Source organism: Thunnus thynnus, chromosome 5 (genome assembly GCF_963924715.1).
Source record: "Thunnus thynnus chromosome 5, fThuThy2.1, whole genome shotgun sequence".
Classification (NCBI taxonomy): domain Eukaryota; kingdom Metazoa; phylum Chordata; class Actinopteri; order Scombriformes; family Scombridae; genus Thunnus; species Thunnus thynnus.
Window position 1 is genome coordinate 18,172,233 of NC_089521.1, and position 23,246 is coordinate 18,195,478.

Sequence of the window (23,246 nt, forward strand, 5' to 3'; positions counted from 1 at the left end):
ACACTCAGTGAGATCCTCATTAGCGCTCACTGTCAGCACCGATCCTAATTGCAGGTAAGCTATTTTTTTTATCTGCATCGAAAATTGGTTTAATTTGGATTTCTTTCTGCTCTGTCTCTTCCTTCGGCACAGTAATGAGACAACTACCTTTAATTAGAAGACTGTGGGGAAATTAAAGAGAAGGGAGGTTAGAAGTTCAGCAAAAATGTAATTCTAGTTATTTTTCCCCTTGTCATTTCTGTTTAGCAATATATTTTATGACGCTCTCCCCCTATCTCTATGTTATGCGCGTCATTATTTAAGGTTGTGTGTGTGATCACTTTGCCTGTCTCTGAATACCAGATATAAGCTGTATAAACTGGCTCCTGGTATTGAAATGTATTTAGCCTATTGAAAGATGCATGCACCAGGAATTGCTTAACACACAGCACCTATCACATGTATAAAACACACAAATCCAGTCGCGCATAGAAGAGAAAACAAGAAAATTGACACATAATTGATTTCTTTTCGCAGTTTTCACAGTTGAAGTTGCAGTTGGAGATGCAGATGGAGAAAAAAGACACAGCCTAGGAGCCTGGATTATTGTCTTGCTTTCATTTTTTTCCTCCCGTCACCCAGACTCCGGTGTTCATTATGTTCCACCAGCTGACGGATCAGACAGTGAATGGCAGCTGCCAGGGAGCCACCTCTGTGTGCAACAAGAGCGCTGATGGAGACGCGCTCCAGCTGCCTACTTTCTCCACCGCGGCCAAAGTCAGAGTCATAATCACCTTCACTCTGTGCGCAGTGTCAGCTGTATGCAACTTGGTTGTGCTCTGGGCTGCCAGCCACGGCGGCAAGCGCAAGTCACACGTCAGGATCCTCATAATGAACCTGACCGTAGCCGACCTGCTGGTGACTTTCATCGTCATGCCCGTGGATGCTGTGTGGAACATCACGGTGCAGTGGCAGGCTGGAGACATCGCCTGCCGGCTTCTGATGTTCATGAAATTGGTGGCAATGTATTCCTGCGCTTTTGTAACTGTGGTCATTAGCTTGGATAGACAGTCTGCCATACTCAATCCCCTGGGCATAAGTGAGGCCAAAAGGAAAAGCAAAATCATGTTGACTGTGGCTTGGACCATGAGTGTGATCCTCTCGCTCCCACAGGTAAGAGAAATTCCATTAAGTATGTCCTGCCATTCTGGTACTTCACAGCAAATGGACCTCACTACACCCTGTACTCATTGGAGGCTTTCTGGAACATGAGAGCTGCTGGTTGAGCACCTTTCACATCAACCTTGATGTGAAAGGTGCTACATACACTGAGTGTGCTTTCCTCTTTTTTTTTTCTTTCTTTCTTTTTTTTTTTTTTTTTTTAAAAAAAGGAAGCTTGTTAAGGTTACCTGAAAGAGAGATTAAGGTTAATTGAATTGTCTGTTAAGTCTGCTTAGGTGAGCACAACATTCACAACATTACAGGCAAAAATTTTCTGTGACATAAAAAATGCAGCTGATTCACTGAGTCTGAGTGCTGGAGCTTGCAATGGAGTTTGTGGCAGACAGAATTAAAACAGGTACACTCTGCTTTTATACACTGTGCTCAAAGCAACTAAAAAGATGCCTTTGCCTTTACCTGCTCTGTACAAGGTGTCAGATTTAACTGAATCCATTTGATTTCTATTGTTAAAAATGTTTTCAAGCTCTTTTTTTTCAAGTTACAGAAAGCCACACAGGCCTTAAAATTTGCGTGGATATGATTTTTCTCCAGCACATACAAGCAAAAGCTCCTCACTTGTTGCAAAACAACATATCAGTAATTCATTACAGTCCTTGAATGGGTCTGAACTGGTGAACACAAATGAGGCAGCTGCTTGCAAAATTGGATTTCTGATCAGGTGTTGCATGATGCCTGGGGATCATTGATCCAACAGGCCTTCGGAAGGTTTGCAAATATCAGGAATGCTTGTCAAGGACCTACTCAGGTGTAGACACCTTTTTTTTCCTCTCCTGAGCCTCCACCAGTGGAAGTGGACCACTGGTGAAATGAGTCAAGAAATGGATTAAACTTCCCTTTTAGACTGTAATTATATGTTGCGAGTACTTAGGGATACTGAGGTCATGATGAGTTTACACTGAAATTATATTAGGTTAAGAGTCCGTATCTTTGACCACATGGAGTGATAATTGATATGTAAATAAGTAAGTAAAGTTTGTTTAATATATCACATTTCACAGAACAGGTCACAAAGCGATTCACAAGATAGTACAATATAAGATAAAATAAAGGAAAGAAACAATAAAACATAAACAACAACATAACTTAATAACACACAAAATTCAAATACTAGACAGTATGAGGCAAGACAAAGGCCAATTTGAATAAATAAGATAATAAGATGATGATAAGATGGGTGTGATGTGAGTTGTCCTGCTGGACCTGGTCAACAGCCTTGCAGCAGCGTTCTGGACCATTTGTAGACAGTCCAGGGACGTCTTGCTGAGGCAGGTGAAAAGGGAATTGCAGTAGTCCAGCCGGGATGATATAAAAGAGTGAATAATCATCTCTAGCTCAGGTTTTGATACAACAGACTTGAGTCTGGTAAAGTTTCTCAGATGAAAGAAACATGAACATGATTGATTGAAGTGCATTGCCTGATCAAATATAACACCAAGGTTTCTAAGATTAGACTGTACAGCTGAAGAAAGGGACCCAATACACTAAGCAACCTTGGGAGCTATGCTATCTGAAGCAATGATAATGCGTTTAGTTGTAAAAATTTGTTTGACAACCAGTCCAAATCTGTTTTGCACAATTGTCTATCAGTTACATCAGGCTTAAAAGAGACATACAGCTGAATATCATCAGCATAACAGTGATAAGAGATACCTTTAAATTTGCTAATAATATGACTTAATTGAAGCATATACAGAGCAAATAGTATAGGACCCAAGACAGAACCCTGGGGCACACCACAGGAAAGAGCAACAGTTTGACATGTAGGGAGTGATACAAGTGATACAGAAAAAGTCTTATTTGATGCATATTTCTCAAAGTGTGGAACAATGACTTTGGGTCAAATAAAAATAAAATGAAGGGATTTAGTGTTTCTCCACCAGAATTTCATTCCTGACAGTGTGTGTTCTTTGAAACAGTGTTTTTCAGTAAGTGGAGCTGAACAGTGAAATGAATAAATATTGTACAGGTCAGATTTTTTGGCTTCAAGACAAACATTTCCTAGAAATTTGGACTCATGACCTCAGTATCAGGGGAAGCAGCACAAGGTATTGACGTCATCCTGGTGTAAATGAAACCGTTTCTATTTGTGTAACGGTGTGGGGGCATTATCATTTTATAACATAAGAAAACACACCTGACGTCATCATACATGATGAAGCAGACTAATGACTCACCATTTCAGAGTCACTTTATGTTTTCAACAGTTGGTTACACTCATGTAGTGTGCCATTGAAATGATCCTTATGTGACCTCTGTGTGGCCCAGACAGTATTCTTCTCAACCACAGGTGTGTGAAGGTGATTATTTCAGCCTGGATGCACCTGTGTAGTGTACAATGCTCAAAGTCCTGGGGCTCTCCCATGCAGGGCACCTTTGAAAAAACAGAAATGGAGAGATGACTCACCCGCAGCTAACCAAAAAAAAGAAGAAAAATTCAGCTCAGAACTGTGTATACAATATAGTATGTGGTGTGATGCACCTACAAGTGGATTATTAGTCACTCTATACAAGTCAGTTTGGAGCAGAATGAGTACATGACCTTGAAACATAAATGCTCTTTTGTTGCTATATACCGTTAGTTATTCTGACTCTAATGCAGCATTCCTGCACCTTCTAGTGAAATGCAAGTCAGTCTGAGTCACTGAGGAGCCTTAATAATTTTTTGTTCAAACGGTTCTCAAAAATTCTATATAACAATGAGTCAAAACATACTGTCAGACTTTACCTTGAATTACCAATTATAAGTCGTAGGTACCTTTATTTTTACTTTTTCCACAGTCAGTGAGATTAGAATTCGAATTAAAATTCGCCACTGTTTGCTGATTCATGGTGTTAACACGTGTTATTACGTATTATTTTCAGGGCCACTATAATCGTGCAGATTTTGTGGCTGTCACATTACACCTACCCTACATGTGATGTGGCCTGGTTTAAACTTTTTTAAACCTTCATCTGACAGTCTTGATGTAGCTACTGAATCTATAAACCGAGTCGCCTGGGAGAGGTGACAGAAAAGACAATGACACAAATATTTGAAAGCTTCTCTTTTTTTTTTTTCAAAGAGTCAGGAAGGAATACGCAGCCTAGTCTCAGCTGCTGCTGTGCATCTGAAGCCTTTTCTCTGTGCAGTGGAGGCAGCAGCAGAGACAGTGGCTGCAAATATAAAGAGGGTAAAACAAGTGTCCTCTTTATCCACATGTTGCATCTGTCATCTATTTTTTATAATGATTCATAATGCAAAAATTAAATAACCACCAGTAGTTTCCGGCCTCACACTGTGTTGGCTAACAGATATTCGAATGAGTGCTACTATCTCTTGACATAATGCTCTTCCTGCACCTCTAATCTCTCATAGTAGGGAGCTACCAACAACCATTGACCTCTGAAAAAAACACCTTTCTGCGGCAGAGGTTCTTCAAAAGGCAAATAGTTATCTCAAAAACCTTTTTGCTGTTTATTTTTGAAGCTTTGAAAGATAAAAAAAAAAAATGGAACAAGCCCCTGCACACTGTCTTGCATATAAATGTATTGCTGCAGTATTTGGGTCTCACAACTTTCATCCGGCAACAGTCAGAACAAAATAAAACCCAGAGCCTTTGTTAGATGCACAGATAAGATGAACATTTCTACACATGACTTTTTTGTACTGCATTTTTGCATTATTTGCTAGCTTTCATAATTGAATAACTAATTTTCAATAAACCTAAAATAAAAGTTATTTCACTTTCAGAAATTAAGCTAAACTTGGTTTTAACAAAGATCTTATTGATTTATGATGCAGCACTTTCATCAGCTGAGCTACAACAAACAATAGCCATCATATCTCTAGTAATTTAAGTTTAAAAACAAATATTTTACTGTACTATACCATGAGAAATCTGGCTTCTATACAGCTTATTACTTGCTTGAAGGTTTTTCAAAACATTGATCATTGAAAACATTGAATTTTTTTTTCATACAGTATTTTCACATGGCAACTGTGGTATGATTGAGGTTAGGGGAAGATAATGGTTATGACAATTAGAATACAGCTAAGAATAAGCTGCTATTAGCTCCTGATTACTATTTTCACATTAACAATGGATTAAACTATTATGTGTAATGTGAAAAGTGTTGCTTGTAGTGACGAATTCACAGAGTATTATCACCAACTCTGCAGTTCTCCTCAGCTCTATGTGAAGTTTTTCACATTTTTCAGCTGATTGATTTGGTGTTACAGTGCACAACTAGGCTATACTGCTTTGATTCATTCTCACATTTCATCAGCATCCCAGGCAGCTGTTTTCAGTGAAAAAACTCTAATAAATCATCTGTGTGCTCTCTGCCCAGCACCAAACAGCAGCCATAGAAAGTTAGTGAATAGCTGGTGAACATATGTGGCACAAAAAGAAGCTAAAAAGACACATTTCCCTCAGGAGTTAGTGGACACCAAAACAGAGCTAAAAGAAGAGTGACTATTGACTTACATTCATCATGTCATTAACATGACACCAAATGGATAGTAATGTTTCTCTGTATCTGATGGATGTTTAAATAGGCAAACGTTTGCTAACAATTTGCTTAATAAGGTGATCATACTCTATGTCAGTGTTGTGTTTACAATGTGTTTCTGCTGCTCCCAAGTGGCCAAAAAAAAAACAACAATTCATGCTGATTTACCTTTAGGGAACTAAAACATTAGTTTAGGGTTAGGCAAAAATCGTGGTTATGGTTAACAAAAGCAAACTTTGAGGTATGTGACATGAACTCCAGTCTCCTGCATGAAAGTTCCCCATCAATATCCAAAAAAGACACACTGCTACTTTAATCATCCACTAAGACACTGGGCTGAAAAATGCAGCTCAGAAAAAGGGGAGTACCACATCATCTAGCAATGCAGGTGAACAATCTGTAACTTTGTCACCTTGCAAGTTTTGAGACAGAGGAGAACATTATTGCTCACTTGGTAACTCTAGACTTAAAATCTTTTCTCTTAGAAGTATAAATTTCTGTGTATTGTCTTCTGATAAGTCACCAAACAGGACTCTCTGGCTATATCTTGTCAACAGTAACCTGTAGCAACCAGCCCACGGCTACGCAGCTCCTTCTGTTTTTTTTTTTCATCCTGAGCTATTCTTGGTCTGAACTCAGTCTAATTCATGCTCCTGAAATTTTCTTTCAAGGCTTTAGGTTCGTTAGAAAGGATTGTGCTTAAGAACAGGAGAGAGGACTGAGATTAAATTTTTATGCACATGTAGACGCCTAGAATGGATCTTGGGGTTGTGCAGCTGACATTTAGTCATCTGTATTACCAGCAGGTGTAGTACAGCATAATACAGATGCTGCTGGAGCACTGGACTGAATATTGGATTCTAACCACATACAGTAACTGTCATTGTCTTCACTGTGGTTGGTTACAGGATCAAATGTGCATTTACAATTGTAATAAGGCTGCATTCTAGCAAAAAAGAAGAATATGAAGAGAAATAGTTCATGTTGGACTGCTAAATAACACTATTGTTATAAATAATGTAAAAGCAGTGTTTGTTATAGAAGGGTTTAACAGTTACTTAAAAAAAAAGCTTATCTCCTTTATCAGATAGAAGAATACAATCATAAAATTAACAGGAAGTGGTATATCTAAACCATCTCCATTCTGAGCTTTGCACCTGTATCACAAGTGTTACTGGGGACATTGATGTTTCATCAGTGAATCCACTTGTGACATGTGGCAAAGACAGTTAGACCCTCAAGCAGTGAGCATTTTGTCCAAGACTTTCTTTCATGGAGAAGCAGCATTAGAAAAGCCAGTCAAAATGTTTCCAGCTGTGTATTTGAGTTATGTCACAGCGTGAAGCTCACAGGAGAAACGTGACTGAGAACAGGTGAGTTGTTCCTCACACTTACATGTCACTACAATGCAGTTAAAACAATTTTAATCTGAAAGATATATTTTAAATTGTCAAGATTAGTTTACTAATGGACCCAAGCGCAGAACACAGACTCAGAGGCAGATGATGTTTCACAGATTTATTGTACTTTGAACGATGATGAGAATACTGGGGACGGCTGACGAAGGCAGGACGAATGGAGATGGCAAGGCAGCGTGGCTGACGGAGGTAACGAGGGGGAATGAACATGCAGGCAGGTGAGCAAACAGAGCGGCAGACTGGCAGTGATTCTGAGGCACAGAAGAAAAACGGGCAGTAATCCAGTTGCAAAAGCACGAAGATCTTAACTCAGAAAACATGAACATGCAAAGGAAACCGGAGTATAACTACCACACTGGCAGAAGCAACAATCTGGCAATGAATGGGGGAACGCTGAGGTAGATGTCCTGGAGAGGTGATTAGCGGATGCATGACAGGTGTGTTGGCTGAGGAGGCGATGCGCTGATTACAAGTAGGTGTGTGGAAACCAGGTTGGCAGCAGGAACACATACTCACAAACACACACACACAAACAGAGAGACAACACACGGACATTTAACAGGAGTAATGGGGGAACATAAGGGGAGAAAGGGGCATGGCCATGATGTAAATGCCTTTCAGCTTTTTTTGTTTCACCAAATTACTGTCATTATTAATTCCTACCCTTTTTAAATTAAAACATTGTTTTTCTTCCATCGGAAAAGCTTCCATCAGAGTCCAAATTACTGCATGTTAATCTAAAAGACATAGCAGTGACTCCTCTACATCTAGTAACTGTGTTCTTGTCATTTTCCTCATCACTTTACATCCATCCATGACATTGTAGAAAGTTTAGAAAACTTTGTCATCTGGTAACAGAAGATTACGCTAAACCTCCAGAAGATACAATGTGTTGAGATAAAGTGAACTCTATAACTAGTAATGTTCATGAGTCACCCTGATAGTTATAGAGTACAGATTTATCTCAGGATGATATACGACTAGTGGCAGCATTTAGCAAAATAGATGCTAAATGTTGCCATTAATTTTGTATGAATAAAATAAATACAAACTTACAAACTTACTCTGGCATGTCCTCCCTAGAGGAATTAAAGTTTTACGCCTGAATAATGCAAGGTTCTGGCTATAACCCTCACAGCTTGTTCCTGCTGTAACTCATTTATGTGTAAAGTTTCTTCAGGAAACCTGTGTGGAAGTGTGGAAGTGTGGAAACGTTACGCTCTGCATGAACTGCTTCAGTTACAGTCCTTTCTACATACAGTGCCGTAGGTAGAAATCTTAGACAGGTTTCCACACTCCAGGCAGATGGGTGGTGACTGTTAAGTGGACACAGATCAAAAACGTCTCTGAGTTACTGCCCAACTGCATGTTCAAACTTGAGCAGAGGAGATGGAGAAATATTCTGGCCACTTTTACAGATGAATGTTTCTTGGAAGAACCTAAATAAACTTTCCCACTAAGCTTGTTTGTCTCATAGCTGTTTCAACAGCTAGTTATTGAGGCACTAATATACTCGAGGTTGAGCTATAATCTGTCATCCTGGTCTGATCTACAGCTCTCTGCCTTTGGCTTCCTTCAGATAACCAGAGCATAACAGTTTTTTTCTCTGTGTACATTAGAGATGTCCAAATGAAATGGGGCTTAGCAAAAGTTCAGTCAGGAAGATCTTTTGCATGCTCAGGTCTGTAGTTTTATTTCTCAAACCATCTGTCATTCCCATCCCTCACACGTAATCACTCATAATTTACTTGCTGTCATTCCCCTGGGCATCAATTCAGACATCAGCTGTTCACATCAGCTAGTCACATCTAATCAATAGCACGGTGACACACCTTCATTGTCAGCCTGTTATGTTACGTCTGTCTTTTTAAATGTTTTTTCCCTTTCTGCCATAGTGCTTGCATGGTGCCGTTATGTGCATGCCACCACCTCCCCATCACCACCTAGTCTTGACAGATTTATCAGTACATCATTTCATCAGCCTCATCGGCCTTATCAGTCTCACCACCACCACCAGTGTCTAGACTACATGGGGGGATTTATCTTGCTGCTGCTCAGGACTGATGTCCCTCAATTCAAAATCTCCCTGTAGAGACTAAGCGCCAAAGACTTTTGTCAACACTTAATCATCAGTATCATCTGTATAATAAACAATTCTTTTTGCTTCATTCACTTGTCTCTCCTGATTAAAGTTCTTCTGGCCCCAATCCACATCCTTTAACACACCTTTTTACCTAAATGACACAGCCGCCCAGTTCACACTCAAGATTCAACTTAGAAATGAGATACGATAGAACTTAATTAATTCAAAAATAAATGTTTGCACCAAAAATGGTCAGTGTACATAGTAAAATATTTATATACAGTGCATAGCAGCAGAACATATGCAGTGTTGATTAAATATGTATCTGGCACATGCACACGCTTAATTTTGCACACTTGATTTTCACAAGCTACTTGATCCAAATACTGGAGGTCCTGGCTCAATATGCTTGAATTATTGATGTGATATGAATAAAGAAGTTTAAGAATGCAACTCCTGACACTGACGTGATGTGATCAGCTAAATTGTTTCACCAGAGAAGATTCCTCACTACTTCCTCACCTACTGTTGTAGGAACTACAAAAACACTGGAGATTGTTGGCTGCCCTGTTCCAGCTCAGTCACCGCTATGTCGCAGCTTCAGCTTGAAACGTTTCAGAAGTGAAGTGTCTGTACTTCAGCAGCTGCATTTATATGAAAGTTTAGAATATTCATTATTCATAAATACATGTTTGCATGTCATTTTGATATGGTAATAGATGCTTTATGCTGTATGTGAATGGCAACCTTCTGTTGCAGCAGTCTGCACCAGCTAAAAAATGAAAAGCTGCCAATTGAATGTTTTTAACAAGACTCTTTGCTAGACAGAGCAGAGATGAAAGATTCACTAACAGATCTGTTAGCATCGTTTCTGCAAACCACAGAAAGGTTGAATATCTACATTTCAACACGTGAAATACGTAGCATATTAACATTTCAACAAAACTTATCATCTCAACATTTCTAAAGTGACGTAGTTCACATGTGATCTACATGAGTTGATCTTTTCTATATAGGAGGAGGAGGGGCACGTGGACGGTTAGTAAGTTTGTTGGCAGCAAGTTGGAAATCAGTGTCAAACATGGTTCAAGACCACCTCGAAACCAAAACCAATGTCCACTTCTCGTTTCAACCGACAAAAGCGGGTGTTTTTAGCGAGACATCAGGACATTTGCAGCCATTTTTATGGCGAGAAAACCGGCTTTTTTTTAGACTTTCTTTAATTTTTTTTTTTTTTTCATGATCTTTCCCTAAACCTAACCAGACCTTAACCACAGCGTTGTCACACCATAAAACATCATTATTCAACGGGTAGAAATGTTAATATGCTACGTTTGTAGAAATGTTGATATGATACGTAATTCACGTGTTGAAACGTATACACTTCAAGTTTCTGTGGTTTGCAGAAACGTTCAATGCCAACGTTTTCTTCTGGCGACTGGGTTGATACGGGACATCTTTAGTGTTCGTATCTTTTCATCTTTTTGTCTAGTGTGGATTTAATACAGATGACTATTGTTTTTTGTGTCACTACTTGAGGACAAAACATGGGCCCAACAATATTTGTGTATTTTGGGTCACTGATCCATGCAAAGGGTATTGATGTCCGTCTGTTGGCTGCTGTAGGTTACTGTATATAGCGTACTGCATATGATAGAATCAGCATGTGGGTTTCTGAAAAAACACTGACTGAACCCTAACCAAGTCGTTTTGGTGCTTAAACCTTACCAAACCCTAATCATAGTGATGTAAGAAGGTTTTAAATGTAACAATTTTGAAAGGCACTGACAAAGATGTTGTCGTGCTGATACAGAAGGGGCATCAGATCGATGCTAATGTGATTTGTGCTAATTTTAATTATGTATTATTCAATATTCTCCATATTAAAATGGGATTTAATTACACCCAATGATTCCAAATTATTCTTTTATTCATATTCATATTAACTGATTTTCAGGTTGAAATATATTTAGACCTATATTTAGAATTTAAATACAGTATCTGTGCCTGTTATTCATGGATTGTAACTATGGAGAAATCACTGTAGGTTAAAATAAATCTATAGTAAATCACTGTGTAGGGTGTAAGCAGAAACAAAACTCACTTTCATTTCTTAATTGGGAATACTTCTCTGTTTACTCAACATTACAAATCAACAAAGTGTGTTCAGTGACACCATCTGACCCTGCTGTTGCATGTGAGATCCACTATAGCTTTGTTGTTCTGGGTACAAATTGCAGCAAAATAAACATTATTTGATCAGGCTCTGTGTTGCTATGTCAACCCCAACTCTTGGCATGAGCGTCATATATGACGCACCGACACATTACGGTTATTTAAAGAAAACATTTTTACAAAAATACAGTATCAGACACCTAAAATTGTGATGTAAATGCTGCCTCAGTTGTTTCATGCTGATTTAGAGAAGCACATAAGTGATGTGTCACAGTCTGGCTCGATGTCCCTTCCTCTGCATTCCCATTTCCCCAGGTCCCTTAGTTGCCATTCTCCATCAGTCCACCAAATGCCCTCAGACTTTTCTCTGTTTTTCAGATCCTGCCGCTCCCATATGCCCTGCAATCACCTCATTCCCCTCACCCAAACTTCCCCACCCATCTCTCCAACTGCATCTCGTTCCCTTGTCAGCCACTTACTTCATATACCAGCCCAGATCCTTTGTTACCTTGTCAGATTGTTGTAGTTGTGTTGTTTTTTGTCAGTGGTTTTAAGCTTCTGTTTTCTGTTACCTGGACCTGTACCATATCTGCACCTGCTTGCCTGCCTGTCTGGATTTTCCTCTGTTTCATCCCGACAACTCTGTGGATTTAATACTACTGCTGTTTGGACTGTTTGGGCTTGTCAGACATGCCTGTGAGCTTTTGTATCTTCACTTTTGACAGTAAACTCACTGAACTATCCCTGCCTGCCTCTATAGAGTGCATCTGGATCCTTCCCCTGTTGCTTTCTACACAATACCCATGACATGATGACTGGTTGGCCCTTTTATAAATGTGACACACTCAATGGGTATTTAATTTGATGTTGACCATTTGTGTAGTTATAGCCATAGTAGTAGCATGGCTCCAGTGGCTCTGTCTGTTGGTCAGTCAGACTGAAGAATCTCAACATCTGCTCGATAGATTAGCACACAATTTAGTACAGACATTCATGGTTTCAGATGTTGTATCCTGATGATGTATAATGTATGCCTCAAGCAAGCTGTACTAAATGTTTTGATAAAAAAGAAATAGCCAAGAGCAAGGCTGCTGCTGGATCTATTTTCTCACCTCAGATGCTGCTAGGTATTCTCAAAATTCAACTCATGTTTTAGCCTTGGGGTTTGACGCTCCCGTGAGGTTTTACACCACTGTGGAGTCTGCCTCCAGTTAAATGATAGTATGTCTAATCCTAAAAAACATCATAAAAGTGATCTGACATTAGGAACATGCCATAACCATTGTGAATACTTACAGAACTGTATATAAAGCAGTTTTTGCGGTTTATAGCATAATTCTTGCACTTACAGATTCAATTTATTTTTTCCCATTTATGTGTGTTCCTGATAAGAGAAACACAGGAACTCATGTAATGAAAGCATTATCATGGGAGAACCTTTGACCGAACACTGAGTTTCTGTTGTGTTTTGAACTCATTCTATGAGAACACAATTAGGCATCAAATTAATGTGCTTTAAGTGCTTTAGAGGAAACCCACAACTTGGGTTTTTTCTTTGGGGCTTTCTTCACTTGTCTGCAAGAATTTGCAATTACTAGGCTTTACATAAACAGAGTGTTCTTAATCCATAGTGAATGCAGCACTTCATGAGTCCAGATGGCTCATGGGGTTGTCATTCCTACAAGATAAATATAGTTTCTTCTTAGATGCACACAGCCAAAGACTTTTGGTGTCCAGTGAAAATAGTTAAATGTAGATCTTTTTATTAGGGCCTGAGCCTCAAAGGGGCAAAGACCCTCTTGTATCTGTTCTGTTTCTTTCTTTCTTTCTTTCTTTCTTTATTATCTCACCACTTCAACCCTTATTTTGACCTATGTATCTAATATGGCTGCCACGGCCCATAGGAATGTCGTAGAGAGATCGAACCAAAACTCAATTATTCATCTCATCAAGACCTACAAATCATATGCTGACAGCCCTGACCTAAATCCAACAGGAAGTCCGCAATATGCCCATCAAAGTACAACTTTGCGCCAATTTTCGACCCCCAAGAAACACTATCTCCTCCTAGGGTGTTAACGGTATCAGCTTCAAACTTGAATACATGACTTATCACACTGTGCTGAACAAAAGTTGTTAAAAACTTGTCTAAACTATAAGTCTGACCACTTTGAAACCTGTATCAATGGATTTGCGATGAAATTTCCTACAAAAAAAATGTGATTTTTAATGTAGGATTTGGCCAAAGTCATGGGATTTATGAGGATATTTCACAAGAAGAGTGACATTCTCCTCTCCAACTGAGAGGGAGAGAGGGAGAATAGGAGGGGGGGAGATGGGTGTGGGGGTTGAATGGAGCTCATTGAGTGAGAGTGACAGTTTAGTGATAAAGTGGTACAGAAAAATAAAATCAAAACTACAATTTGTAGCTCTGTACTGCAGTTTTTTCTTTATTAAGGCCTGAGCACCTAGCGGTTCGCTCACACTCTCCATTCAAATATATGAGTATTTTTCTGTGTCCAGCTGCAGTTACTAATTGTCTCTACACACCTGACAGTACATATTTCAATCAAACTTTGACCAGGTCATATGGGTTAAAAGTCTTTACTTTTCTAAAAATAGACTTGATGAAACGTAGGAAATCAATTTGTTTTACACACACACTCATCAAGAGTTTTCAATTTACTAATTGAAATTCAAGTGAATGGACCCAAAACTTGCATAATTTTGATGCCACAGGTGTGAGCAAGACAGACATGTCTCACCCTGCAGAAAATTCTCATCCTCACACTGTTGAGATTTGATGTTTTGCAATGACAGATGAAGTTGCTATAACTTTATTGTAAATACTCCAGTCTGCACCAAACTTTACATGTTTGATAAGACTCCCGGCCTGAACACGTCTACATGACAATATTCCATCAGTGATGCAAACTGGCTGAATAGCGCCCCCTAAGAAATTTCAGCAAAGCAGCCCCAGCAGCAGGCAAAATAGTGGACAAAGGAAGTGATGTTTATCTCCGTCTTGCACTGTCTGAAAACAGCCCGGGTCTGAAGACATCTACATGACAGAAGCCCTTTGACTGCGCTGCGGCTTGATGTGCGTGGAGGCGCGAGGACCCGTTCAACGCTGCTTGCAGCTTTAATTAACATTAGCATTTATGTCAGTCTATTAGATACAGTATATCAACATTCACTTCAAAAGAGCAAGTGTTGAAACTGCTGAATGTGGATATGGATATACTTTAGTTTGATTTAAACTCATTCAGAATACATCTATGAGACATATTTGAGTTGTCTTTCGATATGAGAGTTCATATAGGGAGGCAATCAACAATCTTGCAGAGTGGTGCACAGAGAACAACCTACTGCTCAGTGTCAACAAAACCAAGGAGCTGATTGCTGATTTTAGAAAAAAAGAGGCAAAGACATCAGCATCACAGAGAACCTGTCATGGACATCACACACCTCCACCCTAATAAAACAAAGCTCAGAAACGATTGTACTTCTTTAGGAAACGTAAGAAGGTGAAATTCCCATCTCAAGTTCTTAGCTTTTACAGAGGACCAATAGAAAACATCCCGACTGGAAACATCACAGATTGGCATTGGATGTGCACGGCCCAAGACAGGAAGGCTCTGCAGCAGGTGATTAGAACCACCTAAAACATCATCGGTACCTACCGAGCATCAGTGGTATCGGTGAGGTGAGGATACCCACCCCAACCACAGCTTGTTCACCCTGCTGCCATCTGGCAAGAGATACAGAAATATCCGCTGTCATACCACCAGACTACCAAGCAGCATCTTTCCTCAGGCTGTGAGACTCCTCAATTCATCCTCTGCACTAAAACATAAAAAACAGTTTTGTGTTTGTGACTTGTTGTTTGTTGGTCCATTTGTGTAGTTTCATTTTTTTGTGTGTAGTATTGGGAGGGTACAGACTACATTTCGTTGTGCAACCTTGTATTGACAAATTGATGATGAAGATCTTGAATCTTGAATATTGTCAGTAACATGAGATACAATCAATATTTAGAGTACTGCACTATATATTTCACAGTTAGTCCACTTAATCCAACAGTCAAACTCCTTCCAGCATTCTGAGGTATGACTGTATAGGTAACCTACCGTATGCTTGAAACAAACTACTTTGTACGACCATGCCTCACCCAAAGGCTGGGTGACAACCTGCCATCACAGTGTATATATGCATTTAAGTAGTGGCAAACAGTTGGATTTCATCAGTAAACTGATTTCTTAAAGTCCCCCTTAACTCAGAAATGTGTTTTGCTTAATGTTAAGTCAGTTTGATGTTTAAGCTTCACCGTGCACAATGATGTAAGTGCAAAGTTTTAAAGGGCTGTTTTCACATTCGTCCGCAGAAGGAGAAAAGTTTCTCTGTGTTCACCTTAAATCTGAGTTTAAGGCATGTGCCAACAAACATGATTTGTGACATCACAACTAATTTGGAGCCAATCATGGTCCAGGATGCAACTTATTCCGGCCTATGTACACTGAGACTGGACTTTTTAGTGAAGTAGGAGGCATCTTGTATCCAGCAGTTAAACTTTGGAAATGAAAAACATGCATATTCTGTGGGTACATCTCAAGTCTCACTTAATTTATGTCTGCTTGCTCCTCGCTCCTCGCCTGAACCAGAGGTTGTTCCTGATGCGCCATTTTGAGAGGCGTCTGAAGTCTCTTATTCAGCTCTGAGGAGCAAGGAGCAAGGAAACACGAGAGCAGCCTTCATGGAAGTCTTTTACCGGCCGACATGCCCCCTTATTGGATATCAGTTATTGATTGGACGCTGCAGCTGATCAGACTGATCTGATACATCACTGCAGTTTCATACCGAAGTGGAGACATATTACAGATTAAATGTAAGTGTATCATTCCCAAGTTTTATGCTTTATTTGTTTTCTAATTCATCATATAGTTAAAGATCTGTTAATTGTCGGTCTGATCAACAAAAGAACCATAAACAACTTTCTTCATTTATTAGAAAGATTTTTTTTCATGATGTTATTTCCTCCATTAAACTGTTTCTTGCTGACAGACAGACTCTTCCTGACTTAAATTTTATCCATAATAACAGTTAAACACATTCATATTTTACATCATTTGTCGTCATTTCCATTCAGTCACATGTGAGGCTGAAAATTCCTGAACGTCAGGTTTGATATGAGTTACATCATTTCCCTTTGCCCTGAAACATTTAGCCAAATACATATTTTCCAGTGTTCAGAAGACACACTCAGAAGACTGGGTTATTGAATGATGAATTCACTATCAGGATTATCAAAAAATACAGATGCAAATAATCAATGAATAGTATAAACACATTCTGTGAGTAGAAATGGTTCCTGTGCCTCTGAGCAGGACACAGTATGAATGCAGAATGCAGGTTTTTATTTAGGTGTTTGTTAAACAGGTAACAGGCTGCAGAGAGGAAACAGCTGCTCTAGCGGTGATAACTGTGAACCTTTATTAGTGTCAGCACAGTGCACATGTGTGCAGACACAAACTCCATCAGGAGTCTCTATAGCTGTTAAAGCCGATTGACAGCTGATCCAGCTGTGATCAGCTGTCGCCGTCATCAGAAATGAACACCGCTTCACGTGATGCTTCAGAGGAAAGCACGTCTCATGTCCCTTTAAACAAATTTCCTCGTTTCCTCTCTCCTCGCTTGGTTTCCTTGCGTCTCTCCTTGCATCCACGGTGGGAGGGACTAAGACACAAGGAAAAGATGCAAGTGAGGGAAATATGAATGCAATTTAAGAGACTTGGGATGCACCCATTTACTCAGAATTTTTCAATGAAAAGGAAGATATGTCATTTTAAGAATTTTAACAAGGTAATTGAACTTTCTTTAGTAGAAAAACCATATGAGACACATTGTATTCAAAACAGACTATTTTTATATGTCTTAAAAGAGGTCTGGAGGGGATCTTTAAACATAATGTAAATTAGAAATCAGATTTTTATAATCGGGGTAGGGGATTAGGGAAGCCTGATTTCCCCAGGTAGCTTTCTCCTGGAGAACTCAGGCCATGTGTACGGATAACTGGGTTTCTTATCTGCTTTTTTACATTTTTTTTCCTTGTGAGTGTGTGCTGGACAAAGACTTAAGACAGGGGAAGTACTGCTGTGACAGCAGAGTGACAGAATAAAAGGAGAGAACATTTCACATAGTGGTTTGTTCTGGAAAAAGGTTTCCACCGCTGAACATTTGACTATTTGCTAAATTTAGGCACTTTGGCTCTGGGAACAAGAGCTGTGCTCTGATTGGACGAGATCAGGCGTACTCAGAGTGCTATGGCCAACTAACCAGGTCTGATCCCACTTATCCTCCAAGATCAAAAGATATATGTCATGTCACGGCACTATCAGCCAGCTTCAACACAAACACACACACATACACACACACACACACACACACAAAAAGACAAAACAAGTCAAGAGGCATTGTCTTCTGTCACCACTTCAACTAATCTGAGTAAAAAATGCTTCCAAAATAAGGTTAGGGGTTTGGGAGAAACCTGATCAATGTATATACATGTATACATGGATTTACAGGAGCCAAGTTACTAAAGTGCATGTAAATGTGTTCTCCAGTTACCTGTGTAACCTGATTTCTATTAGTAACCTGTTTTCTTGAGTGCATGTAAATGTGTTGATAGAGAAAAGTGAGATGCAATGATTTTTACAAATGGGACTGACACTCCACAGAGGCACATACATTATGGTGGTAGGTGATGGACGTAGTTGTGTAAGAAAGGAAAAACGCTTGAAAGAGAGGTTCAGTTCCTGCCTACTTTCTCATCTTTACACACCTGGCCAATCACTGTGTGAAGTGGACATACTTGTTGGTTTGGGAAAGTTGACAAAGTCTAAAATTGTAACAAAAAATTGTTAATAATGAATCATTGTTTGATTTTTGTACTTAATAATTATTCAGCTATGCACACTCATTTTGAGATATGGCTAAGTAAAACTGTTCTTGTCCTTTTATACAGATGTTTATATTTCACAATGTGACCATCACAGTCCCGGAGAACTTTACCCAGTGCACCACCCATGGCAGTTTTGTCCAGCACTGGCAGGAGACCCTCTACAACATGTTCACCTTTGTGTGCCTCTTCCTCCTGCCTTTGGTCATCATGATTTTCTGTTACACAAGAATCCTTATTGAGATATCCAGCCGCATGGCTCGGAATAACTGTAAGTCCCATCTGAGTCCAACTGAGATAAATTTGCATTTTTCTTGTCTACTGCAGCATACATGTCTGTTCTTTATATAACATCCTGTGTTCACCCTTGAGAAAATATCAGAAACCAAAAGGGAGAAATATGTATTTTAAATTTCTTGGTTTCATGACAGTGCCCTCTAGTTTTGCATTAATTTGATGAGATTGAAACCTTTCCATTATCTGCCTACATAGCTGGAGTCCTTATTTTGATACAGCAAATCAAATCTTGCATAAAGCAATGACGTGGCGTTCTATCAGAGCAGAGGGTCACACTGAGCCTGATAGCAGCCAGCTACACAACACAAGAGCTACAGACTCTGAACAACCCACGTTAGCTTTCCTGCTAAAGTCTTCTTATGTAACTTACAAACATGAGCACACATCTTGTCTGCACTTTAGATGTTGAACAAACTACAGAAAGAAACATTCATCAGAGAAAAGTACTGCTAACGTCAGTTTGCAGGCTAGATAGCTGCTTAGCTAGCTGCAGCACTGCATGTTAGGATACCAGAAAATGTCACTTTGGGCCCGTTAGATGCTGGTTTGGTCATCACTCTTCAAAATCCCTGTTAGTGTCACTCTGTCAGCCCGTGACTTGAAGCTACAACAGTTTGTTTACTTTGTCTCTGCTCCCCGTATGTAACACCGGTAGCCTGCCAGCTGCTGTCAATCAAACAAGACATTGGCCCCGTTTACACCTGGTATTAACATGCGTCTCCACATGCGTCCTGAGTGACATGTGATTGGATCTCACTTCCCCACTCTATATGCAAATAAACACGGACATCATTTCCGTTTTCAAGACCAAATTCGTTCGTTATTCGTCCAAAACTGTGTTCAACTTGTTTGATAACAGGATAAATATTCAGGATATAAATAAATATTCCGCGTTGGGAGAGAGAGAGAGAGAGATGCAACGATCTCCCCACAGCTGCATCTCTCCATTCAGAGACACCGTGCGCATTTAAGCATAAGATACAGCAGCATAACTTAACTGATTATTTAAATCTCCAACACGTTTAATCTGTTTAGACAGACAAGCGAAAAATTAATGGTTTAATTTCTATTCTAACTGTCGATTTGAAGAGGGAAACCGGTTAGGAGAGCAAGAAAAACAGGAAAAAACGGGAGGTGGATTACATTTTTAATTCACATGAAAAACAAAATAATTTGTTTATCCTGTTATCAAACAAGTTGAACAGCCTTGGACAGAGGGTCCTGTGTCTAATTTGCCAGAAAATAGAGGATGTCAGTTGAGTAGGCGGTCCTTCAATGTGGCCCAGGACGCATTTGCGTTTACACTACTAAAAGAATGTGGCCACATGCGGCCCAGACCACCTCCAAATGTGGTCTGAGTGATTGGCTCTCAATCCGTCCTCAATGCATCTTTGGTGCGTTTACACCTGTATTTAGAGCTGTCCACTTGTAATCGGATCACCCGAGATGGATGTTAATGCCAGGTGTAAACAGGGCCATTGACGTGCCTCTATAGTCGACTGAGAAAAAAAAGGAACATTTCTGATATTTTCCCAAAGACCTTGTTTCTTCATTTTAATAATACAAAACTACTATAAAATAAGTTTCCTGAGACAAAAGGAGCTGTGCGTGACAAAGATGTGATTTTCCTCTCTTCCAGTGCTGTCTAGAGAGGTTCATCTTCGCCGTTCCCATAACAACATCCCTAAAGCTCGGATGAGGACTCTTAAGATGAGTATCGTCATTGTGACATCATTCATCATCTGCTGGACCCCATATTACCTACTGGGTCTGTGGTATTGGTTGTTTCCTGAAAAAATGGAGGAGACGGTCTCTCATTCATTGACTCATATGCTGTTTATTTTTGGCCTCTTTAACGCCTGTCTAGACCCCATCACTTATGGTCTGTTTACTATTCATCTTCGCCACGGTCTTAAGAGATGTCGGAGCTTAAACACACCGACTAAATCAGAAAACAACACTTGCCTTATGCACATGACTCGTCTGTCCTCTCTCAGGCAGACTGCCTCAGGTAGCCACAGTGCAGACATAGAGGAAGGAAATGACAACAACAGCATTAAAAGCAGCCCAAAGCCTATCATCCCAGTAAGCAAGATATAATGGCTCCCAATAAAAAGAATCTCAGCTCCTAATCAGTATTGAGCTCAGTCTTTCTCTGGAGATGACAGCTTTCAAATGCTGTTGCTTCACAAAAAAATCATTGTTCTTTTGTCAGACAAATCTGTTAGTTTTTGTTCCACTGATCTAATTGATGATGTATCACTGCTCAGCCCTGGTTTGTTTATCCTGCAGTCTGTCACACATAATAGCTCGGATGCCACTGATTAGATTTGGACAAAACGCTGCAGAGTGATGCGTGTCACTGGTCTTTTTGCAGCATTTACAAAATAACCATGATCAGCTGAGGGTGATGCTGTACAGATCACACAGAATATCTCACACAATGCTGATCTGTATTTTCATGAAGCTTAAAGACTCGTGTGGGTAAGTTTAAATTCAGGTCATGCAAATGATAAATCTGCTATAAATTAACTGAAATGTCTTGAACCCATATTTTCAAGTTCAATTCTTGATATTAGTGGGTTTAAAAATAAACTTCGATTGACCACCCACAACACACACACACACACACACACACACACACACAGAGTTTTTGTGGGTAGATTATTTCCTGTACTATTTGGTTAAGTGCTGTATGTACCCTTTTTTCTTTATTTTTACATTTTCATTACATGTTGTTGTTTTCTGTTTTTTTGGCAAGGTCCCTTACCAATTATTGCTGATTGACTGAAAATTGCTCTAAATTGTTACTCATAGTGCTTTGTGTGCAACATAAAAGACTGTGAATTTGTATTATTACAAAAGTGAATGTTATTACATGATCATTGTTGACCATGACAGCCTTTTAAATAAACATTAGGGCGTATTATGTATTGAATGTACCTGCAAAGCATGGTGTTGATGTGTTATTGACCTCTTAAATTGTCAAAGATCAGTTCTGTGTTTAGTGTGTTGCACAAAAATCACACTGGAGAAAAAGCTCTGTAAAACGTCCTTGATTCATCACACCATTTTTATATTTTATATTAGTACAGTGTTATTAGTATTTTATGATGTGAATGGTGTTGTTTTCTGCAACAAATAAATAAAAAAGAAAACAGTTTAATTTAAATTTGAAGTTTAAAACTTCTGTAATATTGTAAAGTTTACAGTAAATTTGTTTTTCTGATGTTGTTGCAATACCCCCGTTCCCCTTCCATTCCCCCACCCCAAAAATGTTATCAATAGTATTTGTTTGTTTGCATATTGTTTCTCTTGTACAAGTTATACAAAATGCTGTAATGTATACTTGCAATGTGTATATTTGTTGAATAAAAAAATCTACCTTTTATTTTATTGTATCAAGTAATGCACAATCAATGTTCAATCATGTGCATTTACCATCAAAGCACACTGCTGGAAATGGTTGAATCACAGAAAATGAGAAAATTTTTATGGTTCTGGGATGACGACCTTAATTCGTTGTACAAGCATTTTGTTTGTTTGAAACTGGCTGCAGGAATGAAAAAACCTTATCTGGTGTTTGTGAACTGATGATGTTTAAATGAGGATTCTATAGAGCCACCAAATACTGCATTTCTGTTTCAGTAAATCCCTCTTAAATCAGGAAGTGATATATCATAATTGCTCAATTAATTGTTCCCATAAGATTTAGTCTAAATCTTGGTTAGACGTCAGAAATGCAAAGGGTAGATGTAAAAATCCCAGAAAGGAGTTGAGTAAACAATCTCACCGCATGGTCCATTTAGTAGCTGCTTTGGAAATTTCAATCATATCACAGGTTCTTCATCAGCAGATGAAGTTTGTCCAGTGGTCATGGATAATTGTAGATATTCAAATTTCCATTTTTTTCCTGAACATTTCCAGGACTTCTTGTCCATGTTGGCTTTAAAGCTGAGGTTCAACATTCATTTTGAGATCAGAGATTGAGAAGCTACTAAATGGACCTTGTGGTGAGATTGTTCTCTCAACTGTTCTTGAATGAACTTTGAACCTCAACTTTTAAGCCAACATGCACAAGAAGTCCTTAGAGTGCTCAGAAAAAGAAAGAAAAAAACTCCAGAAATGTGAACATTTACACTTTCTTGACAACTGAGCAACTCCAACTGCTGATCAAGATTATGTGATATGATCGAAAGCTCCACAAAAGCTACTAAATGGACCTTGTGGTGAGATTGTTTTCTCAACTGCTGTTTCAAAGATCAAGAATGAACTCTGACCTTCAGGACCTGAAAGTTTCTTTAAAGCGGATATTCAAACATTTCCCCCACAATAACCTCCTCTCTAACCCTGCTACAGTATTTCTGTTCAGGCAGTGATGTAACCATTGACTAAACGTACACATCTTGGGATACTACAGCTGATTGGACACCAGAGCAATCCAGAAAATGCCCTTTTTGAGAATTATGTTTCTTTCACTTTCAGACTCTGTGCACACCACTGTGTGGTGATGCCAGCAAAAACAACTATTATCCATTTTCAATACGCTGCTTTTTCAGTTTTCAAAGCCACTGGCTAAACATCAACTATGTTCCATTTTCAGGTG

At 39.2% G+C, this 23,246-nt stretch overlaps 1 protein-coding gene across 1 annotated transcript; it reads left to right on the forward strand.

Annotated features, from left to right (window-relative positions):
* The first annotated feature begins 567 nt into the window (after window positions 1–567).
* On the forward strand, window positions 568–21,935 carry gnrhr4 (gonadotropin releasing hormone receptor 4). The gene is made up of 3 exons (XM_067589719.1): window positions 568–1,152; window positions 18,410–18,614; window positions 20,280–21,935. Exons 1-3 carry the CDS (start codon window positions 637–639, stop codon window positions 20,738–20,740), a joined length of 1,182 nt encoding a protein of 393 aa, XP_067445820.1. The 5' UTR covers window positions 568–636; the 3' UTR covers window positions 20,741–21,935.
* The last annotated feature ends 1,311 nt before the right edge of the window (window positions 21,936–23,246 follow it).